Genomic DNA, 27,054 nt, shown 5'->3' with positions numbered 1-27,054 from the left:
AAAAAGTGTGCTCTTCATTGCTCAGTAAAATACAGACACCTGATATGTTGTCGCGGTTACTTGATTAAGATGCCAAAGTCCCAAGAAAAGAGTAGCAAAGGCAACTTTGTTCAAAGAGATGCATCCAACATTCCCCAGAAGGTGGAATAAATGACAGTCCTCACCTTCACTGCATTTACAGCTTCCATACAGCTTTTCTGGGATTCCCATCTCTTGCACGCCTATGAATAGTCATAAACTCATTTTTATGTTCTAGGTAATATAACCTGAAACTCCTAACTCAAGAGGAAATTTGCTACTGAAGAGAAACTGATGGTTTTGCCTTGACGTGCAGAATTCAAGGAGCCCCCGACACACATGAACAAATTTATCAATTCCCCTCTACAGTCTAAGCCAATATCCAGACTGAGATTTCCTATAAAAAAAACAGGGTGTTTCAGAGGAAGGAAGAAGGTAGAGGAGGATAGTAAAAAGGGGTAAAAAACTCTAAGTTATACCAGCTCCCTGGTGGAGTCTTCCAGATGTTATAAATGAACTGACCTCAGAGGCCTGTGAAATTCCACTGGCTTTCCCCTAAAAGAGCAGAGTAACCCTAAAAGTGGCATTCCCAAATGTAGACTACTCCCATATAATCAAACCAATTTAATCAATTCATAAATTTTTTTGAGAAAACTTTTTGAGGGCTTCTGGGTCTTGTAATTTCAAAAGCACCAAATACCAGCTGGATCCTCCTTTTCTTGGCCAGATTTTATGCTCTAATAAGAGAGTATTTTTCCTACCATGATTCAATTATTTTATCCTTCAGGTTTTATTTTTTATTTCAAAGATGTCAATTGTATTAACTATCACAATAAATCAGAAACTAACTCATTCCTTCAAATGTATACTCTTCATTCTAAAAAGAGAAAAGAAATTCCAAAACTTCCATAGCCTGCTTTCTCACCAAAAAACTAATCAAGTTGTTTGTAAACATAGCTCCCAGCATGGTGTAACAGTAATTGTTGAAATATATAATACAGCTATGAATATATCCAAAGAATTAATACCAATATCTTTATGGCTTATGTCTTTTTCTCCATGAGGTCAATGTTTGATTTCTCTTTAAATAATATGCTTCTAAACACCAAGTGTATTATGCTGTGAAAACCAAGAAAATTGATCACTTACTACTTGCGAAAGATTGTAAAAATGGATTGAGCATTCAATATTTTTTTTCATTGAGGTGAAATTCACATAACATAAAGTTAACCATTTAAAAGTGAACAAGCCAGTAACATTTAGTATATTCAGTGTTGTGCAACCACCACCTCTAATTGCAAAGTATTTTCATCACCCCAAAAGGAAACCCTGTACCCATTAAGCAGTTGTTCCCCATTCCCCCCTCACCCCCCATCTCTGGCAGCCACCAATCTGCATTCTGTCTCCATGGATTTACCTATTCTGGATATTTCCTATAAATGGAATCACATAGTATATGACCTTTTGTGTCCGGTATCTTTCACTTAACATAATATTTTCAAGGTTCACCCACGTTGTTGCATATATCAGTACTTTATTCATTTTTATAGCTGGATATTCCATTGTACATGTTAGCTATATCACAATTTGTTTATTCATGCACCACTGTTGGACATTTGAGCTGTTGTGAATAGTGCTGCTATGAACATGCATGTACATGTCTTTAAGTACCAGTTTTCAATTCTTTTGGGTATATACCTAGGATCAGAATTTCCGGGTCATATGGCAATTTTATGTTTAACTTTTTGAGGAATCTCAATATTGATTTTTAAATTAAGAACAATAACAACATAAGAGATGGAGTTTGCCAAGTAGCAGAGAGTAGGTTCTGATACCCATGGATCAAGTGATGACCAGCCATAATCTAATCTAGTCTTGCTAAGAAAACTTGCTTAGGATCAAGGATTTCACCAGAATGGGTACAGCTGTCAGGAGGAAACTTTTCCATGGTAGAATCTATATTCCTTTTTACCATATGGGTATACCTGGCCCATATTTAAGAGTGATAAATTCATTCTAATATAAAGGAAAGGAAGAAAATATGAGAATCATAACCTGCCACTAGGCTAATTATATGATAAGTCAAAAATTACTACCTTGGATATGATAAATTGCATTTAAAAATGCAATTCTTGGGCCGGCCCTGTGGCTTAGCAGTTAAGTGCACGCGCTCCGCTACTGGCGGCCCGGGTTTGGATCCCAGGCGTGCATCGACGCACTGCTTCTCCGGCCATGCTGAGGCTGCGTCCCACATACAGCAACTAGAAGGATGTGTAACTATGACATACAACTATCTACTGGGGCTTTGGGGGAAAAAAGAAAAGGAGGAGGATTGGCAATAGATGTTAGCTCAGAGCCGGTCTTCCTCAGCAAAAAGAGGAGGATTAGCACGGATGTTAGCTCAAGGCTGATCTTCCTCACAAAAAATAAAAAAATAAAACCAGCTTCACCATCTACCGTCTGGTAAATTATTTAACTTCACTGCAACTCGCCTTCCTCATTTTAAAATCAGGTCTGTCATCTGCTTTGTAACAGTTCTGGGAGGATTAATGAGATGATCTACATAAAGTGGGTGGGCAACGTCTGGCCCACCATAAGCACTCAGCCACGTTGACTATTATTTTTATTATTAAAGGAAATGATTCTATAAGATTCTCATGCATTCTCTTGCTCTGGATTCAGGCATCACTGGTTTTATCTTTTGATTTATCTTTTAACATAAATTTTTAATATCCATCATGGCACCTTTACATAGAAGGACCTTTTAAAAAAAATTTTTTTAGTATTTTCAGCAGCAATAAGGTTGCTGTTTGATGATTTTCCTTGGTACCTCAATTATTTTCCACTCAGATTTTTAAATTCAATAGTCTGAATGTCTATTCTGTTTAACTTTTCCTTATAGATAAACCTGCCTAAATTTTTTTCAGCGAACTATGAATCAAGAATATATTTGCTATTGAATGAGAACCATTTTATTTTCACTATATGCTGCCCTAATTTTATTCAGTGTAAATTCTCAACGTTTTTTGGCGGGGGCGGGGGCGAATACGTTCTTGAATACGAGAGAAGAAAGATTAAGCTCCTATTCCAAAATTACCTTTCTCATTCTTAGCTGCAAAAAGTAAAATAACTAAATAATAAAACTTCTGATTAAATTCCTAAAAACATACATCATAAATAGAGATGTATAATTCACAATGAATTTTCTCCAAAACTTTATTCAACACGAATTATAATAATAACCTTCAAAGTAGAATCCAGGAGACACATTGTTAAATTCCTCTGGTTTCATTTATCAGTATCATGATGCTCTTAAAAAATAAAACAAAACTGAAATAACCAGTGGTATTTGCCAAACATTATGCTGTTTCCCATCATCTCCATCAAATAATATCAAGAAATGATATAACTTCATCAAGTTTAATGGTCATATCTGTGAAGTTAAGAACAGTGTACATATGGTTGATTTGAGGGAAAAGAGAAAACACATGAAATATCAAAATAGCTTGCTTGGTATTTGTGAAGCTCCAGATCTTAATCACTGCTGCTGGCAAGTTTGCTCACTGACTAGCTTTCTTCAGTCAACGCCATATCCTACAGGTATTATCCTTGCTGCCTAACAAAACAAATTTCACAGTTATTTTTTGTTTATTTTATTCACTTAACTCTCCTTTTACAAGTTGACATTTTCTGAGTCATTGTCAATTATCAACGTGCTAAATGTGCTAGATTCTCAGTGCCCAGCTTCAGAGTCCCGGGTAGTCAAGCTCAGGCATTTTTGGAGTAAGAATCTTTTCCTTTTTCTTTCTTTCTTTTTTTTTTTTTTTTTTTTCATGATTCCTGTCAGTCCTATATCGAGCAAGTTCATGTCCTACTCACACCAGAAATATTCATGGCGTCTTAGAACTGGAGAGGACCACTTCAGCCATTCCCCTCTGCTTATTCTCTCTGCCCTCCCCTCAAACATCGCCACCAAATGGAAATACAGTGGATCTGAACATCTCCAGGTTTGGATGATTAGCTTATGAGCCTTATAAGGAAGCAGCACATTCCATTTTGGAACATTTCAAAATGTCAATAGATCTTTCTCATCATCCGTGAAAATATGAAATTTGCATCCTCCCACCATCCCCACTACTATGACAGACACTCTTCCAAATTGCTTTGATATACTCCTCCCCAAGGGACATCATTCACATTCCCTCTTTGGAAATGACAGCCCTGGTATAGACAAGTACTGGGCCCTGCTGGTTCTCTAAACTTCAGGGGCCAGACTCGTAACATCAACATAAGAAGTGAGGGGGCTGTGTGGACCGGGAAAGCCTATAAAAACTGTGTGTTTCACCAAAAGGCACTTCATGTTTTTAAAAATGTAATGACCACACTGGCCAGTTTTCTTCCAGTTTGTGATTCTAAATTCAACCTCAGGTAGTCCCCTAAAAAATGCATGCAGTTCGTCACACTGGGGTCTGCCAAGAAAAAAGGGGCAGATCAATTCAAAGTCACGGCTTTGCTGCTGGCAAGACAGAAGTCTGACCCCCATTCTAATAAGCTCTGTCATCCAGTGGGCCAGTATTTAGCACCTTGTTGCTTTGGGATACACCAAATAAATCAATAATATCTTGAAAGAGCTCAGGAATTTAAATGCCAGCACTAAAACAAGGCACAGACAATTAATATTCCCTCCCTAAGCTCTCCAGAGTCTTCTGTGGTTGAGAGTAGAGGTATCGAGAGCTGGCTAACATGAGACACGTGGACTAGGAAAGGTTGGTCCTCTGACAACTCAGCCCGGGCTTCCTTCTTCCTTACATGGCAGCAGCTCCCTACAGGAGCATCCTGTGCCCTCTGTCACAGCCTCCCACCTCTTTCTTCATCATGGGAAAAGGTCTGACATTGTGTTGACAATAAAATACATGGCTTTTTATGGTATTGTTTTAGGAGTATCTACATTTAGTAACACTTGCAAATTGTAAACCCAAAGAAAGTAATCTGAAATTTTAGAAATTATCCATAATTAGCTAGAAAGGGGAGGTATTTTAGGGCAAAAGGGGAGATTATTCTCAGCACCCCTGAAGTTATATGACTAAGAAGCTATCTAATCAGCCAACATATAAAGCCAACCTCGAGTATGTGACATAACTTATTAGACTGGATAAGCGATTTTTAAATTTACTCAACACAATGAGAATCACTGAGAGTTCAGCAGGTTTGGGCTTTTGTGCCCTCCTAGGACATCCCTACCCCTCACTGTTGTTACCACCCCACTCCTGCCAAGGCCTCCTCCGGAGGTACCACACTAACATTACCCCATACTCTTGTCATTTCACCCCTTTCCACAATCTAAATGAACCTATTGTCAATCCAGTTCTTATAAAATGTTGCTTACATGATTAATTCACAATAGCTTATTCATGGTTGAAAAACGCTCAACATGCGTGCTTTTCCCCAAATATTAATGTGTTAGCAGGGGACATCCAAGGAGAAAACAACTTAGCTCAAAGAACAAACCTCTAATGGGCCATAAATCCAACGGTGGAGAACTCGGGTCCTGACTTGTTTTAGTTACTAACGCTTACTGACATCAGCTGAATATTAACCATTTGGCAGATGATGCCTGGGGAAATGTAGTAACCAGTAAGGCAGGCTACCGAATTCTCATTTTGTCTAGAGCAACAAAAATTCCAAATTCACAAGGCCTTACAGTCAGTGGCAGAGCTCACTCCTGTGGTTCAACAATGCAACTAAAATTAAATAATGGATACAGAACACACCAAGATGAGCAGGGACCCTGGACGAGGGGTGGGAGATGGGTGTGACCTCCTTTTGGTATTCCCCTTAGAAACTCTAATAGCCAATTTAACAGGAAAACTGAGTCTATGGTGTTTATTTCTCCCCTACCTGTAATGACTATGTCGCCTTTATAGTTGAAAGTACATGTAAAGATTTCATCAGTGTGCCCCTCGAGAACCTGGAGGCATTGACCAGTCTGAGCATCCCAGATTCTCGCTGTTTTGTCAGAGCTGCCAGTTAGAAGACGGTTCCCCTGGGGGTTGAAAGAAATCTAAAAAAGAGAAAGAAAAAATGATCACAGGTTTGCGTAATGATTCCCAATATATTTTTAATCAGCAAAAAAGGGACATTACTAAAGTACTTGTCACCTTCCCAGCCTGGTATTTATTCTTACACAGAACATTTCCTCTGTGATGGGAAAAATATTGCAGAGATTAGTACACGAAAATCAAAATCTAGACAGAAAACTTTGCCTCCCCCCTCACAACTCTGAGGATAAAGACCAAAGCACCCTTATAATTTCAGTATTCCCCACTTGGCTTCTTTCCAAGACTCATAATGCCGTTCTCCTTGCAAACAAAGAGGCTGGGCCCTGGTGTGGATGAGAACATGTCAGGCTCCCTCATACCCAAACCCGATGCCATCTCTGCAACCCAATTTTCTATAATCAAAAGCATACAGATCCTATACAGATGGCCAATAGGCACATGAAAAGATGCTCAACATCACTAATCATCAGGGAAATGCAAATCAAAACAACACTAAGATACCACCTCACACCTGTTAGAATGGCTATAATCACCAAGACAAAAAACAACAAATGTTGGAGAGGATGTGGAGAAACAGGAACCCTCATACACAGCTGGTGGGAATGCAAATTGGTGCAGCCTCTATGGAAAACGGTATGGAGATTCCTCAAAGAATTAAAAATAGAGATGCCCTATGATCCAGTCATCCCACTACTGGGAATCTATCCAACGCACCTGAAATCAACAATCCAAAGAGGCTTATGCACCCCTATGTTCATTGCAGCATTATTCACCATAGCCAAGAAGTGGAAGCAACCTAAGTGTCCCTCGACTGACGATTGGATTAAGAAAATGTGGTATATATATACAATGGACTACTACTCAGCCATAAAAAAAGACAAAATCGTCCCATTTGCAACAACATGGATGGGCCTGGAGCGTATTATGTTAAGTGAAATAAGCCAGAAAGAGAAAGACAAACACTGTATGATCTCACTCATATGTGGAATATAAACCAACACATGGACAGAGAAAACTGGACTGTGGTTACCAGGGCAGTGGGGGTGGGGGGTGGGGGGTGGGCACAAGGGGTGAAGGGAGTCATATATGTGGTGATGGACAAACAAAAATGTACAACCCAAAATTTCACAATGTTAGAAACCATTAAAACATCAATAAAAAAATAAAAATAAAAAATAAAAAATAAAAAATAAATATTTGTTGAGAGAAGGAATAAATTTTGAACTTCCTCCCCAGTGCATAATAATTCAATGCTGAGTAGAGGAGAAAAAGGTGAGAGTGCTCGAAAATGAATGACAATGAACAATGATTAAATTATTCAATTTAATCTAGAGAAAAAAAAAAAGCATACAGATCCTCCTTCAGTCTCTGCCACCTCCTCTATACCTGAATGTTTGATGAGGGCAGGGCCATGTCTGTTTTTTCATCACTGGGTCACCAGTGCCTAGCACAGTGGAAGCACTCAAAAAGCATTTGCTAAATGAATGAATGAATGAATGAATACCTTAGCTTTGCACCCCCTAGAAATGCCACTACTAGACGGCAATTCAATAAGCAATATATCACCTAACAAGTATAAAATGCAATAATACAGACTTTGGGTACTCTTTATAGTCACACACACACAAATAGATGTGAACTTGTTAAATGGAGCACACCAGCTGTGTCAATAGCTACCAGGCCAGACACTCAGAAACATGGCCCAGGCTCTCTTCTCAGCCTGTTTCCCATGTCCACACTTCGCCACCCCCCCTTCCTGCCAGTCCCTGAGGCCTCCCAGCCTATAAAGAAGATGTGCTCTGCACTGCCTCGGAGACCAGCCCTGATGGGCCAGCCAGCCACCAGCAGCAGGCGCAGATGCAGGAGAGAAGAGAGTGTAGCAGGGGGCAGTTCCTGGGTCCAGGGGGAGCCTTCAGAGCCCTGAAACCATCAAGCCTATATTTTACAAGGAACGAGCAAACCTGATCTCAGGTATGAGACCAAGGTACTGGGTTGAGCAGGGAGGTGAGAGTCACCAAGCCCCACCCTTCTCTAAAATTTTCCAAGGATACATTTCAACCTCAGATCACTGATTGGACAGCCTTGCTCTGTGATTAAGCTTTTGGGAGGAGCTACTACAAAATCCTAAGCTATGGCTTTGGAGTTTCAAAATAGGTCATTTTAAACTTTATTAAGTGTTAAATATTTCTAAGAAATACTTCCTCAATTGATCTAATTTACAGAACACTTGATACTGGCTGCCCAGCAGGTTTTTTGCATAATATAAACGTATGTGTTTACTAGAACCAAGAAAAGCACTCCATGAGCTTCTTAAGTAGTTTTAATAAGTATTTTCAGCTAACAAAATCTCTTGCTGATGGCTGAGAATACTGTTTTATACTTTTTGAAAGGTTTGAGAAATCATTTATTATGCTGAGTTTGAGGACACACTTAAAAATAAAGTCTTTGGGTAACTGATTTCTAGAAGGAATGAGATCATTGGACAAACCTTAGTACCCTCAGTGCCAATAGACCTAGTTATACTAAGCACGTGGTCTATTTTTGAAAGTAAGTAAACTGCTCCAAATGAGAAAGCAACTCACCTTTGAAATTTCGCCTTCATGGCCTTCCAATTTGGTAATGCATTTTCTTGTGGCTGCACTGAAAACTCTCGCTGTTCCTTTGAGATGAGTGAAGATAGATATAAATTCATCTGAAATACAGAACTTTGAACCATATGCCTTGAATTATCTAAATATCTATTCCTCTGACACACAAGCTCTGTGCTAAGTTTGTCTTCTTGCCTGCGGTGAGAGCCAGCCACTTAATACTCTAAATGCAAGCCGGTCTCACCGTGGGAGAAGACAGTGAAAAGGAGTATCTCTCTAGCCCCAAGATTATTAGAAGAGATAATGGGTGCCAAGGTGGGAAAGGGGAGGGGGGCCAGGAATCCAGAAAGAAAAAGGATTTTAAAGGGAAAAAAGGCAATCAAAACAAGTCTTGAGAGGCTGGCGATGAAATAAGCAGCAAAATCATCATCAGACAACAAATATGAGTTTAACGTTACAGAAGGTGCGAGAAGCCTGTCTAAGAGGGAACAGCGGCTACTGCTCAATGAACAAAGAATAGGCACTAGAAACCCTTTTCAACAGAAAGAGCCAATAGAATGGTTTGTTCTCTGTTGTACCCCAGTGCCCAGAGGCGCCAGCCTCATAGTAGACACTCAATAAATGAATAATGGATGGATGGATGGAAGGATGGATGGATGGATGGATGGATGGATGGATGGATGGATGGATGGATAGACGGATGAATGGAAGAAGAAACATATACATTTCTTTAGAATTGAGGAGTTAAATAAGCAGAGAAAGAGAAAAACAGCAGTAGTGAAATTGTCAGAAAAACGTTACAATTTATCTGGCCAGGTGAAGGATGCTTTTGTTGTGTTTGTTTTGTTTGTTTTGTTGTTGTTGTTTATTGCCGTAACATTGGTTTATACAATTGTATAAATTTCAGGTGTACATCATCATACTTCTATTTCTGCATGGATTACATCATGTTTTCATGTTCACCACCCAAATACTAATTACAATCCATCACCACACACAGTTTTCTTATTGCAAATTACAGCATCACATAGGGAATTTAGCAACAATAGGGAATTTTGGTTACTTAATTTTCACTCAGAGCAAAGCAAAATATCTCAACAAATTTTTTTTTATTGATGTTTTAATGGTTTCTAACATTGTGAAATTTTGGGTTGTACATTTTTGTTTGTCCATCACCACATATATGACTCCCTTCACCCCTTGTGCCCACCCCCCACCCCCACTGCCCTGGTAACCACAGTCCAGTTTTCTCTGTCCATGTGTTGGTTTATATTCCACATATGAGTGAGATCATACAGTGTTTGTCTTTCTCTTTCTGGCTTATTTCACTTAACATAATACGCTCCAGGCCCATCCATGTTGTTGCAAATGGGACGATTTTGTCTTTTTTTTATGGCTGAGTAGTAGTCCATTGTATATATATACCACATTTTCTTAATCCAATCGTCAGTCGAGGGACACTTAGGTTGCTTCCACTTCTTGGCTATGGTGAATAATGCTGCAATGAACATAGGGGTGCATAAGCCTCTTTGGATTGTTGATTTCAGGTGCGTTGGATAGATTCCCAGTAGTGGGATGACTGGATCATAGGGCATCTCTATTTTTAATTCTTTGAGGAATCTCCATACCGTTTTCCATAGAGGCTGCACCAATTTGCATTCCCACCAGCTGTGTATGAGGGTTCCTGTTTCTCCACATCCTCTCCAACATTTGTTGTTTTTTGTCTTGGTGATTAAAGCCATTCTAACAGGCGTGAGGTGGTATCTTAGTGTTGTTTTGATTTGCATTTCCCTGATGATTAGTGATGTTGAGCATCTTTTCATGCGCCTATTGGCCATCTGTATATCTTCCTTGGAGAAGTGTCTGTTCATTTCCTCTGCCCATTTTTTGATCGGGTTGTTTGTTTTTTTGTTGTTCAATTGTGTGAGTTCTTTATATATTATGGATATCAACCCCTTGTCAGATGTATGTTTTGCAAATATTCTCTCCCAGCTGGTTGGTTGTTTGTTCATCTTGATTCTGGTTTCATTTGTCTTATAAAAGCTCTTTAATCTGATAAAGTCCCACTTGTTTATTTTTCTTTAGTTTCCCTAGTCTGGGTAGGCATGTCATCCGAAAAGATTCCTTTAAAACCAATGTCAAATAGTGTGTTGCCTATATTTTCTTCTATGAGTTTTATAGTTTCAGGTCTCACCTTCAGGTCTTTGATGCATTTTGAGTTAATTTTTGTGAATGGCGATAGCACATGGTCCACTTTCATTCTTTTGCATGTGGCTGTCCAGTTTTCCCAACACCATTTATTGAAGAGACTTTCCTTTCTCCATTGCATGTTCTTAGCACCTTTGTCGAAAATTAGCTGTCCGTATATGTGTGGTTTTATTTCTGGGCTTTCAATTCTGTTCCATTGATCTGTGTGTCTGTTTTTGTACCAGTACCATGCTGTTTTGATTACTATTGCTTTGTAGTATGTTTTGAAGTCAGGAATTGTGATGCCTCCTGCTTTCAACAAATTTTTTACTTACCTTTCTGACAATGTCAACTTCGGGAGGAAGTAGACAAAATTGTTATTTTAGAATTAATATGATTAAAAATATCAAACTGCTACTTAGTTGGAGATTTCAAAAGCCTTAAAATGACCAATTTGTTTTAAGAGTTTCTTAATAAAACAAAAGGATATATCCTGCATAGAGTCATACTCTAAATTTTACAAAAGCATTTTTAAACTTCAGAAAACACAGAAATAATATAGCCCGAAACTGTAATTTTTTTAAAAGATAGAAATAGGAATAAGACACCAAAAAAAAAAAATTCAGCCTTGAGGGTAATTCCAACAAGGAAGAAAATGGTGATAAAAAGAAATAGATGTAGCTCGCTCTGTTGAATGAGATCCAATTTTAAGAAGGGAATGAGGAGCAAAGACTAGAGATAAATAAAAAAGATTGGTCTAAACACCAAGACTTCTTCTAAGGCATAAAACGAGAAGAGGTTTACAAAACACACCAAAAGAAAAAAAGGTTTTCTGGAAGTAATGTCTTACGGAAAAAGGAAAGAATAGAATCAGTGCTAGGAGAAATAGCAGATGATGGAGAAAACGAAGCTAGAAGAATTGAACTTGTATTTTATTCTCATCCATCCCTCTGCATCCTGCTCCACTGACCCAGCTTGCCCCCCCGAACCCCATAGCACTGACCAGCTCCTAATGTTCTGTATAATCTAGCATCCTATATAATATAACATTCTATATAATATAACATTCTATATAAAACACACGCATGGTATTGTTCATCATCTCCCCCTCCACAATATAGCTCCACTAGGGAAGGGATTCCTGTCTCTTCTGCTCACTAGTATATCCCATGTTTCTAAAACAATTCCTGGCACAAAGTAGGTACTCCGTATATATTTGGTGAATGGATTTTTTTGTATAAATGAGAATGACATTTAAAATGAAAAGGGCAGATTAATTACAGTTCAGGCATGATTTTTAAAAGCCAAGATCTGTGAGAAGGATGAAAAAGTAAGTAGTCACTTTAAAAAATAAAAGTCTCCAGATTCAGGTAGTTTATATTCCAGGATATAAAAAGAACTTGTATGTGTGATCAAAGGATCACCTCTGAAAAGTCCTAGTGAGTAAGAGAACAAGCAAGTAGATGTAATTTTGAAAAGGGAGACAACAATGAAACAAAGACTGTGTAATTAAAATGAATCACCAGCAAAATTCTACGACTGATTATAGCACAAAGGATATGTGACTACTTAAAAGTATGTTAGTCACAAGAAGCAAATATAAGCAAACAAAGAACAAGTCATGCCTGGAAAAAGCATTATAGTTTTGCCAGAATTTCTTAAATGTCTGCTAAGGAATTTAAGCAGACATGATGTACAGTCACATATGGTCATTAAGGGAATTAGACAGACATATCTAGCATCATATGTGATTATCAGGGAGATGACTTACACATAGCGTAGGCTTGTGCATGTTGTCAGGGCAATGACAACGTCATAGTGTAGCATGATATGCATTCACGGGAGTGACACAGATATAATACAATGCCATATGTGGTCATCATGGAGATGATGTAGACATGGGTTGGTGTCATGCTTGGTCATGAGGGAGATGGTGCAGATATAGTTTAGGGTCAAATGTGGTCATCAGGGATGACCTAGACATAGCATAGTGTCACACATTGTTGATAAGGAGATGACATGGACATAGTCTACAAGCAAGAAAATGATACATAGTGTAGCATCATACATGATCATCAATAAGACGATCCAGATGTAGTATAGAATCATACATGGTAGTCAGAATGTTGATGTTAACATAGTGTGCATTGTGTGAGGACATCAAGGGGATAATGCAGCCACTGTAGCATTCTATAGCATGATGTGTGGTTGTCAAGGAGATGAAAAGATATAGCAGAGCATCATATGCTATCAAGCAGATAATGGAGACAGTGTAGAGTCATATGTGGACTACAGGGAGATGGCGCATACACAATGTAGCAACATACATAGTCATCAACAGATGACACAGATCTATTGTAGGATCATACATAGCTCCTGGATATGACACAGACTATGTCATCACAGATAGTTGTCTAAGAGACAACACAAGATAGTGTAACACTCCACTTGGTTCTCAAGGAGATGACATAGACGTGGTATAGCATCACATTTAGTTTTCAAGAAGAGGACATGCACATAGATATTCATAACCAAAGAGAAAAACCTCAGTTTAAATATCACACATAGTTATTAAAGAGATGATGCAGTCATCATATAGCATCACAGGTGCTTGTCAACTAGGTTTTGCACATATATTGTTGCATCATATATGGTTGTCAAGGTGATGACAGACATCTTGCAGCATCATATATTGCCATCACTGAGATTACCCATAGTATAGCATCATTCATAATTACTAAAACATGGTGTAGACATAGTATAACTTCATTTGTTCTTGTCAAGAAAATGATGCAGACAGCGTATACAATCATACATTGTTGTCAAAGAGATGAGTAGACATAGTGCAACATCAGATTCAGCTTTCAGGGTGATGACACAGATATAGTATATAGATATCTATATATCTATATAGTATATATAGAGAGATATAGTATATAGTATAGTGTCATATATGGTCATCGGTGAGATAATGAAGACATACTGTTGTATCATACATGATTGTCGAGGAGATAGCAAAGACATTTAAACATCACATGTGTTCATTAGAAAGATGTGACTGACATTGTGGAATATCATAAATTACTGGGAAGTAATGTATCATAATACGTAATTTTCAAGAGGATGACACAGACATAGTATAGCATCATAAATCAACGACGTGAAGTATGGCATAATATCATAAAGGGTTTTCAAGAACACGAAGCAGATGATAGTATAACATTACATGTAGTTATCAGGAAGAGGAAGTAGATGCAGTGCAGCATTCTATGTGGTTATCAAGGATATGACACAGAGTGTAGCATCACAGATGGCTGACAGAGACAATTACACCATGTCATAATAAATGAGAGTAGTGAGATGAAACATAATATAGCTTCATACATGGTTATTAGGAAGTTGGCCCAAACAGAGTTTAGTATCATAGGTGTATACTATGGGAATGACATATCCTACAGCATCATCCATCATTCTCAAGGAGACAGTGTACATACAGTATAGAATCTTATGCAGACTTCAAAGTGACAAAAGAGCTATAATAGATATTTGTGCATTGCATCATTAAATAATGGGACATAGGGAAGCAGCATGCAGGGTTTCAGGGAGATGATACAGACAGTGTAGCATCCTATGAGGCCTTCAAGGATACGATGCAGACATAGTGTAGATCATACATGATCAAGGGAGAAAACACAGTCACTGTGTAGTATCATACATAGTTGTCAGGCAATGACCCAGAAATAGTGTATCTTCATACATGGATACCATAGAAGCGAGGCATTATGTAGGACCACACATAGTTAAAAGGAAGAGGAAGAACACATCTCTGGCATCATGTGCATTTTGAAGAGATGACATGACATAGTGTAGAATCAAACATGCCGTGAGATGACGCAGAACCAGTGTAGCAGCATACATCTCATCAGAATGATGGCTCAGACATTGTTGTGGCATTCATGGCCATCAGAAATGACATATATATAGTGTAGCATCACATGTGATCATCAGTGACACACATAAATATAGTGCAACACCATAAAGGGGCTTTAGGAGATGGAGAGACAGTGTAACATATGGGGTCATCAGGCGTATGATGCATGTTATCATGCATGATTATTAAAGATAGTATACAGACAAGAGATAACATTACACATGGTTGTAAAGGGATGATACATATATAGTGTAACATCATACTTATACTAGCACAAGATTAAGCAGGCATAGAGTACTATCACATGTGGTCAGCAAGATGATGATGTATACATAGTGAAGAACCATACCCAGTCAAAGAGATGATACCACATGGTGAGGCATATTACTCAATGGTCAGGAGATAGCATAGATATGCTGTGGTGTAATACATTGTCACAAAAGGTATAACATACTCTAGCATCAAGTGGTCATCAAACAGTCAAGACAGACATGGTATAGCATCAAACATGGCTTTGAAGGAGGTGATGCAACATATTGCAGCAACAGTGGTCATTCTCTAGGTGGTGAATCTGATATAAGGTAGCGTGATGCATAGTAATCAGGAAGATCAGGCAGACAAAAGATCACGATGCATAGTCATCAGAGAGACAAGACAGACATAAAGCAGTGCCACATGTGGTCATCAGGAAAATAACATAGATGTAGTGTAGCATAGGTGATCTCTATGGAGATGAGGCACACAGTGTAACACTGTTACGTGGTTATCAAGGACATGACATAATATAGTATGAGAGATGGTTATCAAACATATGGTACAGACATAGTGTAGCATCATAAGAGGTAATAAAGAGATGCTGTATACTATAGCATCATATATGGATATCAAGGAGATGACATAAACAGATACAGTATAGCATCAGATATGTTTCACCGGGAGACAATCCACAACATACCATCATAACTAGTTATAAAGGATATGACACATAATTTAGAATTATGTGGTTACCAAGGAGATGAAGGAGCATAGTATTGCATCATATGAGGTGTTCGATGGAACTGAACAGACTTACAATAACATCCAGGTAGTTATTAAGGAGATGAAGTACACACAATGTAGCATCATATAGTTATCAAGAAAATAAGGCAGCTATATTGTAGCATCTTACACAGTAATAGGGAGATGACACAGACAATGAGTATGGTCATACATTGTCATCAAGGTGATGACCCTACATATACCATCATACATGGTTATTAAGGAAATTAATGAAAGGATAGTGTTCTATATGGTTACTAAGGAGAACAAACACTGTAGATATTCCGAGGTTATTGTCCAGGAAATAACCTTGAAATAGCGTAGCATCACACATGGTTATCAAGGGAAAGACACAACCATAGTATTGCATCCCACATGGCGTTCAAAGAGATGATGCCGACATCTTACAGCATCAAACGTGGTCATCAGCAAATTGACCCATAATAGAGAATACTTTGTGGTTGTCAAGAAAAAGAGGGGGGCTGGACCCATAGCTTAGCGGTTAAGTGCGCACGCTCCGCTACTGACGGCCCAGGGTTCGGATCCCGGGCGCGCACCGACACACTGCTTGTCAGGCCATGCTGAGGCGGTGTCCCACATACAGCAACTAGCAGGATGTGCAACTATAACATACAACTACCTACTGTGGCTTTGAGGAGAAAAAGGGGGAAAAAAATAAAGGAGGAGGATTGGCAATAGATGTTAGCTCAGGGCCGGTTTTCCTCAGCAAAAGGAGGAGGATTGGCATGGATGTTAGCTCAGGCCTGACCTTCCTCACCAAAAAAAAAAAAGAAAGAAAGAAAGAAAAAGAGGGAGACATAGTATAACATCATTCATGGTAATCATGAAGATAATAGAGACACAGCATTGCATCCCACATGATATTTAATTTGAAGACACATACATAGGGGAGCATCATATGTCATCATCAAAAAGATGACACATAGAGTATTATTTGAGATTATCAAGGAAATGATGAAGTCATAGTATAGCATCATGCATAGCCATCAATGAAAGGATGCAGATATAGTTTACACCCCTACAAGGTTGGCAAAGACATGAATAATGGCATAGCATTATGTACTTACCAAAACATCCTGTACTACTAGCATACCATGATACATACTTAAATAAGAAATGATGCAGAGTGTGGCATCATATTTTTCTGTCGAGGACATGCTGCAGACATCATGAAGCATCATTCACTGTCCTCAAGGAGTTTACCCATAGCATAACTCATACATGGCTATCAAGGAGGTGAGGAAGTCACAATACAGCATCATATGTAACATGTTAAAGGATGATACAGACATAGTGTAGCAAGATATGCGATTGTCAGGAAGGTGACCCATGGCATAGAATCATACATGATTATCAAAGACATGATGCAGACATATCATATCATGTGATTTTCAAGGAGAGGAGTCTTCAGGCAGAAAATGCAAACATGCTATATGTCATACATGGTGCTATGGGCTGAGTTGTGTTCCCCCAAAATTCATACGTTGAAATCCTAACCCCCAGTACCTCAGAAGGTCACTTATTTGGAGATAGGATCTTTAAAGAAGAAATTAAGTTAAAATGAGGTCATTAGGGTGGGCCCTAACCCAATATGATTAATATCCTGATAAGAAAAGGAGATTAGGACACAGACATACACAAAGGGAAGACTATGTGAGGACACAGGGAGAAAACTGCCAGCTACAGATCTCAGAAGAAATCAACCCGGCTGACAACTTGATCTTGAACTTCTAGCCAGAATGGTGAGCAAATAAATTTCTGTTGTTTAAGCTCCCCCAGTCTGTGGTACTTTGTTATGACACACCCAACAAACTAATGTAGCAATCAAAGAGATAATGCAGTTACAGTATGGCATCACATGTGCTTGTCACAGACATAGTGTAGCATCATACATGGTTGACCAGATGACACAGACATCTTACTGCATCATACACGGCTGTCAGGGAGATTACCTATAACATAGCATCATACATGATTATCAAAAAAATTATGCTAACATAGTGTAGTTTCATCCATTGTCAAAGACATGATGAGACATAGTATAGCTTCTTACATGGTTGTCAAGAAGATGACCGGGAAATAGTGTAGTATCCTTTTGGTTGTCGGGGAGATGATGCAGATATAGTGTGGTGTCATACATTATCAAGGAGATGACACATAGTGTAGTGTCATATATGGTCATCACAGTGATGATATAGATACAATTTTGTGTCGTATGAAGATATCATAGATTTGACACAGGTATGAGGCAGACATATTGCAGCATCATAAACTGTAGCCAAGAAAATAACACAGAAATAATGTATGATCATATCCTGTTTTCCAAATGACACAGACGTAGTGTAGTATCATACACGGTAATCATGGACATGATGCAGAAATAGGTTAGTCACATACTATAGCATCTGATGGAGTTGTTAAAGAGATGACGTAGTAGTAGTATACAACACACATACTTGTCCAGGAGGTTTCACATAATGTAGCACGGTTGTCTAGAATATGATGCATATATGATGTAGCATTATACATGGTCATCAAGGAAACTATCATAGTATATAGCATCATACATGACTATCAAGAAAATGATGTGAACATAATATAGCTTCATATGTTATTGTGAAGAACATGATACAGAAATAGGATAACATCATACATGTTTTTAAGGAGATGACACAAAAATAGCACAGCATTTTACTTGATTGTCAAGGAGATGGTGTGGTTATCAGGATATGACACAGACACAGGGTAGCATCATACATAGTTGTCAAGGAGATGATGCAATCACAATGTAGCATCATAAATGGAGATCAGTGAGGTGGCACACTGTAGCATCACACAAGATTATGAAGTTGTCAACATAGCATAACATCATACATGCCTACCACGGAGATGACGCACAATATAGCATCACACATAGTACTCAAGGAGATGACATAACAAAGCACAGTGTCATGAGCAGATTTCAAAGAGATGATCCAGATATAATGTAGACTGATGCAGATAGAGTAGACCCTGCAGACATATTTGTCAGAGAGATGAGGTAGAAATATTACAGGATCACATACGGATCTCTAGGAAATGACACAGATATGATAGAGTATCATACATGGTTATAAAGGATTAGATAAAGATATATTGTAGCATCATACATGATTTTAAAGAGGATGACAAAGACTGTAAATTAAAACATAGAAGTCAGGTATATGATATAGACACAATATAGCACCATACATGGTCATTAGAGGGATAACATACATGGTCATCAGATGGATGATGCAGATGTAGTATAACATCATATTCGTCTCCAGAGAGATGATACAGACATAGTGTAGCATCATACTTGGCTATCAAGGTGATGTGTTACAGGATAGCATCAACACATGGTTACCAAGCAGATTAAGCAGACTTAGTATAGCACCGCACAAGCTTGTCAAGGAGATGATGCAGATAGAGCTCAGCATTATAAGTGGTTTTTAAATGATGACAAAGTCATGGTGTAACTTAAAACATAGTCATCAGATGTACCGTACAGCATCATATGTGACATCATTGTGTTATTAGAGGGATGATGTAGACTTAGTACAACCTCATACATGGTCATCAGGTGGATGACATAGGTGTGGTGTAGCATTATTTGTAGTCTTCAGGAAGATGATACATAGTGTATCATTATACTTTAGTATCAAGGTGATGACTCACAGAATAACATCACACATGGTCGTGTGATATCATGAGGTGACATAGCATCACATATGCTTGCCGAGGAGATGATGAAGATGGAGTGCAGCATGATACGTGGTTGTCAAGGAGATGAGGCAGACACAGTATAGTATCACACATGGTTACAGGGATATGACATAGACATAGTGTAATGTCATACAGGGTTGTCAGGGAATGTTGCAGAAATTGTGTAGTGTCTTACATGCTTGTCAGGAATATATGGTTTTCACGAGGATGACTCAAAGTTTAGTATCATAAATTATCATCCAGGACATGATGTATACATAGTATACCAATACAGATGGTTGTCAATGAGATGATATAGACATCTTATAGCATTCCATGTGGTTTTCAATGAGATGATGCAGACACAGTGTAGCATCATATATATTTGTCAGCAAGATGAGTCCTAGTACTGCAACATACATGGCTATCAAGGAGATGATGCCGACATAGTATACATCATATGTGGCAACCAAGGAGATGATGCAGGTAGTGTGGTTTTTAAGAAGTTGATGTGAGTATAGGGTATTATGCATGGTCATCAAGAAGATGATGCAGACAGCATTATGCCCAATTGGTGATCAGGAAGATGATGCATACATAACGTAGTATCTTACTTGGTGACCAGCAGATGGAGTAGACGTAGCGTAGTGTAATGTGTTGTCATCAAAGAAATAACATACATTGTAGTGTCATCGTAAGTAGTTATCAAGGATATGATGCAGATATGGCATAGGATCGAACGTGGTTTTAAAGGAGTGGATGAAAACATAGCACAGTATAATACATCACTTTCAAGGACATGATGCAGATATAATGTAGCTTAGGTCCTGGGGGGATGAGACAGACATAATCTAACAGCATACATGGTCAACAGATACAATACAATACAATAGATGTATTGTAGCATCATATGTGGTCTTCACGGAATTGAGACACGCATAGTGTAGCGCCAGCCCATGGTTCTAAATAAGATGATGCAGACATAGTGTAGAATCACAAGTGGTAATCAAGAAGATGATGTATAGCATGGCACCATATACGTTCATCACAAAGATTTGCTAGATATAGTGGAGCAGCACATGTGGTTATAAAGGAGATAATGTGGATTTATTATATCACCATTGATGGTGGTCAAGTTGATGAGGTCAACATAGTGTAGCATAATGCGTGACGATCAGGGAGATGACCCAGAATATACCATTATATATAGTTATCAAGGAGATGAGGAAGACCTAGTATAACGTCATATGTTGTTGTCAAGGAGGTGACGCAGACATTATATAGCATCACATGTAGTTATCATGAATATCATATCATATCAAGAATATAATACAGACATAGTGTAGTGACGTACACGGACATCAAAGAGATAAAGCAGATATAGTTTCTATCATAGCTGGTCATCAGGGAGATGAGACATAGTGTAGAATCATATGTGGTTATCAAACAAAGCATAGAACCCTCCATAAATTAAATATATGAACAGATTACCTACCATCAGCTGAAGCAGTTGCAATAAGCTTGCCAGTATAATCAAAACAGCTGTCTAGTATTTCATCATCATGGCCTGTTAATGTTGCCACACATTTTCCATTTGTAGCATCCCATAGCTGCTTAAAAAAAAAAAAAGAAGAAGACGACTATGACTTCCTGTCTAAAATGCAAAGATGGCCAGAAGTAGTCTTTATGACATGTTTATGGCTAGTTAAATGACAATGCCAAAGCCAACCATTTAACAAGGCACACTTTGGATACAGAGAAGACCAGAGACAGAAATTTAAAACAAGTGGTACAAATTCGCCACTACGTTAGGAAAAAAATCTCAAAGTACATTCACTGATTGGAATGGAAGTGTCCTCTTTTTATAAGAAGGTCACTAAATGATAAGGAGCTTGCTCTAAAACTACAATACTAGAAAATGAAAAGTACATTAAAATTATAATACATTTGGTATATAATCAAATAATAATTCCACAGCATAAGCTCTTAGTAACAGAAACTCACAGGCAAGGAGACACTGTGTTGCGACTCCTTGATGTTCACTCTAATGGAAATTTAATAAACAAATAGAGGGACATTAAACAAAAATAAGGCCTTTTAAGATAAGATCTTTTAATACATTTGAATCAATTACAATTGTTTTACTACATAAGAATTCCTTTAAACTTTGGGTATCAGAAACTTAAAATTTAAAAATTCCCAGTTATTATTTATAAATTAATATCTTAATTTTATAGCAAATTACTAGTTACTAAATTACACTTAATTTAGTAATTAACAAATTACTAAATTTGTTAGTGTTGCAATGAATACCTGACACAGTAAAAAGTACAGACACAAGAATTATAAAGCAGAGATATTTCTTGAGCTCACCATGCAGGTTTTGTCCATAGAGCCAGTTAACATTAGAGAGCAGTCCCAGTTGAATAAGGCACTGCTAATCTCAGCACAATGCCCAATTAAGGTATAGACCTTCCTACAAAATGCAAATGATTCAAACTGGTGAAAGATGCCTTACTTCAGGATATATGCACAAGTAATGATGCCAAGCCCATCAGTATAAGGGTCTATAGTTTCATTTTTCCAAAATAATGTCTTTGATGCCAAACCAAGATGGCTTTACTCTAGCTCAAAAAGAGTCAACTAGCCTACTAATTTCATTTCTATACAAATATACTTAAATTTTAAACAATCAAAAATAATAACATTACTTAAGACAACACTTCAGAAAAGAATGGGTAAGAAGTAGTAAGGGTAGTCTGAAATTCTGGAAGCTTTCTTACACCAGATAAGCAGACCCCTGGTAGTTCAGAAACTAACCATCAAATGTCTGAAGGGCCCTTCCTTCTCCCTGACTTCCTGTTGCATTCATCTAGATGGGTACTCATGATAATTAGCCCCTCTGTCAAAATGCAGGCAAGTCCAAGTGTGGAGTTTTACAACACAAATAGGCTAATTTAGTTAACTTCTTAGCAACTAAGACTAAAAATAATTAGGAAGGAAATTGAAGTTCTTGGATTAAATTAAATTTGGGAAATTAGCCATGATATCATTTATCCATGCCTACCATAATAACAAGCCATTGAAATTTGATTACATAGTACATGGAATAAATAATAGCTATATAACCAGACTATTGCTAACATTCTCCTTTTATGTTGCTGTTTGGCATTATTGCTTCAGAATTCTGAGAAATCACGTATTTTTTGTGGATCAGAAACAGCATTAAAGAGTGAATTCATCATTTTCAGTATGTCCTATTCCCACGGAATCCAGAGCAGAGTTAATAGGTACAAGATTTAACTAATAACAAACATTGTCTTCGTAATCCTTTGATCCAGGTTAAAAAATTCTTAAAAACTAAGAATACCTTCCAGTATCAGCATCCCACACTGCGACTGTGTGATCAAAAGACCCTGTGATGATTCTGTTTCCTGAGGTGTTAAAGGACAAGGAGATGATTTCAGCTGAATGTCCCTAAAAGAGAGCAGACATCATCATGTGTACCTGTAGATAAAGCAAGTTCTACAAATGTACAATATCATAGCTTAAAAGAAAATGCCAGAAAAGGCAAAGCTATTTGGGAGAAAGAGATTAGTGGTTGGCTGGGGTGGGAATGAGGAGTGACTGCAAAAGGGCATGAGGCTTCTTTTTGGGGTGACGGAAATGCTCTAAAACTAGATTTTGCCGATGGTTGCACAATTCTTTAGGTTTACTAAAAATTGGCAGACACTTAAAAGTAAGTCAGTTTTAACTCAATTAAGCTGTTTTTGCTTTTGTAAAGAAAGGAAGAGGGTGTCTTTTAGGAAATCAGAGGGCTTCTTTCACATCTTCTTGGAAACACTAAGGAGGGCTGTATGTTTTATGGGCTAATAATAGGTGACAGGCAAAAGAAAAATATTATGAAATAAAGTTAACTTTTTAAAAGGGAAATTGTTATAATAATTTAATATAAATTAATTAATAAATATCTGGCCTTTGGCCTGACTTTCACCTGGTTACAGTCTAGGGCTGACGAATCAAACTGCATGTGGAGTATGCAGAGAGGAGCCCCTCTCTGCATTAGATTCTGCTTGGAGTATATCCCTCGTTTTCCTAATTCTTTTAGTAAATCAACATAATTACTTTTTTAAATAACACTAGAGTTCATTTACGGATTAAATTTCTGGTTGGTTCCAAATGACAAAAATTAAATGTAGCTGAACCTTGAAATTCTATTTATTTTTATTTTTATTTTTTTGTGTGTGGAGGAAGATCAGCCCTGAGCTAACATCCGTGCTAATCCTCCTCTTTTTGCTGAGGAAGACCGGCTCTGAGCTAACATCTATTGCCAATCCTCCTCCTTTTTGTCCCCCAAAGCCCCCGTAGATAGTTGTAGGTCATAGCTGCACATCCTTCTAGTTGCTGTATGTGGGACGCGGCCTCAGCATAGCCAGAGAAGTAGTGCGTCGGTGCGCGCCCAGGATCCGAACCCGGGCCGCCAGTAGCGGAGCGCGCGCACCTAACCGCTAAGCCACGGGGCCGGCCCTGAATGTTGAAATTCTGATCACACAAAACAAATGTATTCTTTGGTGGCAGACAGGTGTAGGTACAAGAGCAGGACGCGTCCCTTAGGATGCTCTTAGGCATCTGTCTGAAAAAAGAAGTAAAGAAGCAGTGACCCACAGAAAAGATGAGAACGAAGATCAGAAAGACCATACTTATATTAATTAATCATGCTCGGCACTCTGATTTAAGGAAAAAAATTTCTTGGTGTTAGTTAAAAACAGTGCTTTTTCCCTTTTGTTTTTTTTTTCAGTCCAATTTTTAACTTTCTTAAAAATACCTCTCCTAAAAAAGAGGTCCTATGTTTTTAACTAATTTATAACTTGAAAGGATAAGAAAACCGGATTTCCCATCCATCTGTTCCCACTGATCGCCACAGAGAACTGCCCTGCTTTTGTTTGGCGGTTTGGGCTGGGGTGGGAAGAAGCAGAGGGCAGCAGGTCAGAGGAGGGCGCTCAGCGTGTTGCAGCAGTGACAGACAATGGCCCCTGTGGAGATACACAACCAACTGTTACTCTGGGCAGTGCCCTCCGGCCTTTTCACCTCCTGCCACTTGTCTCTTGTCATTTCAGGCTTCGTACCACAGGAGGTTTCTAAGACTGGAGGGTAGAGCAGAGCTGTTGACCGTCATCCCTTTAAGGAATCTCCCGGCAAGGTTCTCCAGTTCTGCCTCTTCCAAAAAGTCCCAGCCTCCACCTACTTTGCTTTTAGCCAGATGGATGATGACATGTTTTAAGCTACAGTTGGTATGGCTTACAGTCTGAAGCTAGTCAAAATAAAAGCTCAGCTGGCTTCCCCAGATTTCCATCTGAGTCTTTCGGAGTAGCCAGCAAACCAACTGGAACACTCTCTCACTCCAGTCTGAAAACAAATAACTCAAAAGCATCTTCTAACTGAGAGCTAATTTTGTAATAAAATTCCAAATTAAAAAAACAACACAAAGGTGATAGCTCATTGTAGTTTCGATTTGCATTTCTTTAATAATTAGTGATGCTGAACATCTTTTCATGGGCATGTTGGCCATCTGGATGTCTTCTCTGGAAAGATGTTCATATCCTCTGCCCATTTTTTGATCTGGTTGTTTGTTTTTTTGTTGTTGAGTTGTATGAAATCTTTAAATATTTTGGAAATTAACCCCTTGTCGGATATATGATTTGCAAATATTTTCTCCCCATTGGTGGGTTATCTTTTCATTTTGTTCATGGTTTCCTTTGCCTTGCAGAAGCTTTTTAGCCTGATGTAGTCCCATTTGTTTATTTTTTCTTTTGTTTCCCTTGCCTGAGTAGACATGGTATTCAAAAAGATACTGCTAAGACCGATGTCAAAGAGAGTACTGCCTATATTTTCTTCTAGGAGTTTTTGGTTTCATGTCTTACATCCAAGTCCTTAATCCATTATGAGTTAATTTTTGTGTCTAGTGCAAGATAAGGGTCTACTTTCACTCTTTTGCATGTGGCTGTCCAGTTTTCTCAACATCATTTATCAAAGAGACTTTCCTTTCTCCATTGTATGTTCTTGGCTCACCTTACACCTGTCAGGATGGCTATAACTACCAAGACAAAAAATAACACATGTTGGAGAGGATGTAGAGAAAAGGGAACCCTCATACACTGCCAGTGGGAATGCAAACTGGTGCAGCCTCTATGGAAAACAGTATGGAGATTTCTCAAAAAATTAAAAATAGAAATACCATACAATCCAGCTATCCCACTACTGAGTATTTATCCAAAGAACTTGAAATCAACAATCCAAAGAGATTTATGCACCCATACGTTTATTGCAGCATTATTCACAATAGCTAAGACCTGGGAGCAACACAAGCACCCTTCTATGGATGAAGGGATAAAGAAAATGTGGTATATATATACAATGGAATACTACTCAGGCATAAAAGAGGAAAAATCATCCCCTTTGCAACAACATGGATAGACCTTGAGGATATGATGTTAAGTGAAATAAGCCAGACAGAGAAAAACAAATACTGCACAATTTCACTCACATGTGGAAGATAAACAAACACATGGATAAAGAAAACAGATTAGTGGTTACCAGAGGGTAAGGGGGCTGGGGGATAGGCGAAAGCGTAAAGGGGCTCATACGCGTGGTGACAGATGAAAATTAGACTACTGGTGGTGAGCACGATACAGTCTATACAGTAATCGAAATAAAATAATGTACACCTGAAATTGCACGATGTTATAAACCATTATGATCTCAATAAAATAATTGGAAAAAAACACAAATAATAGACTTATCCTAAGGAAAAGCTAATGAAAATGTAGAATTCTTGAAGGTATTAACATTATTAACATACTGTTAAAGTGAACACTTCCTCTCCATTCTGAATGTCCCATAATTTGGCTGTTGTGTCCATACTTCCGGTAGCCACCAATGTGCTTTGAGGATTGAATGATAAACACACCTGAATTACATGAAATGGAAGAGGTTTTAGAAAGATAGAGGTTTAAATTGTTAGTTTTATATAGAAAAGCTCCAAGATGCAATTACCTTAGCAGATTCAGCCTAATTCCCTGTACAATAGCCAGCACCATACCAAATATGAGGATCCTGCTATCTGCAGGTGGAATCCTGAAGCCTTCTCCTCTTGAGAAGAGGCTGCTTGTTCTTCCTCGTCACCCGGCTCAGGCTTGCAGGGGCACTGGCTCCCTTGCCACTTCCAGACCACAGAAGAACAGGAACAAAATCAAACCCATTGCTTTGAGATTCATGCATGCTGGCTCCCATTCATGCTTTGCTCTGAGATTCATGCTGGCTGGCTCCCATCTTCCTTGTTGCTGTCATCACAGTTCTTTCAATCACACCCCCTCACTCACCAAGGACTTTGGCTATTGGCTCATAGTCTCCACTCTAAGTCCTTAGGAGGCCTTTGTGTGGGCCATCCATCCAACACCCCCAGACCCATGATCCTGGACTTCTTTTC

The 27,054-nt window shown here is 38.4% G+C and overlaps 1 protein-coding gene across 2 annotated transcripts in view; it reads right to left on the bottom strand.

Annotated features, from left to right (window-relative positions):
- Window positions 1-3,222: 3,222 nt before the first annotated feature.
- The window catches only part of DAW1 (dynein assembly factor with WD repeats 1), a 50,130-nt gene continuing 26,298 nt past the window's right edge, over window positions 3,223-27,054 (bottom strand). The window contains exons 7-13 of one of the 2 annotated variants that reach the window (XM_058533142.1): window positions 26,428-26,535; window positions 22,939-23,045; window positions 21,942-22,044; window positions 21,064-21,178; window positions 8,660-8,736; window positions 5,917-6,079; window positions 3,223-3,634 (exon numbers count right to left, since the gene is read on the bottom strand). In XM_058533142.1, coding sequence (XP_058389125.1) covers window positions 3,600-3,634; window positions 5,917-6,079; window positions 8,660-8,736; window positions 21,064-21,178; window positions 21,942-22,044; window positions 22,939-23,045; window positions 26,428-26,535 — 708 coding nt within the window. In that variant the 3' untranslated portion in view covers window positions 3,223-3,599. Of the gene's footprint in view, window positions 3,635-3,870; window positions 6,080-8,659; window positions 8,737-21,063; window positions 21,179-21,941; window positions 22,045-22,938; window positions 23,046-26,427; window positions 26,536-27,054 lie in introns of those variants that run through there. The other variant, XM_058533141.1, reaches the window with a different exon arrangement.

The sequence above is a fragment of the Diceros bicornis genome, chromosome 37, assembly GCF_020826845.1.
Source record: "Diceros bicornis minor isolate mBicDic1 chromosome 37, mDicBic1.mat.cur, whole genome shotgun sequence".
NCBI lineage: Eukaryota > Metazoa > Chordata > Mammalia > Perissodactyla > Rhinocerotidae > Diceros > Diceros bicornis.
Note: the sequence above shows the minus strand (reverse complement) of the source record. Positions and strands in the feature narration are given on the sequence as shown.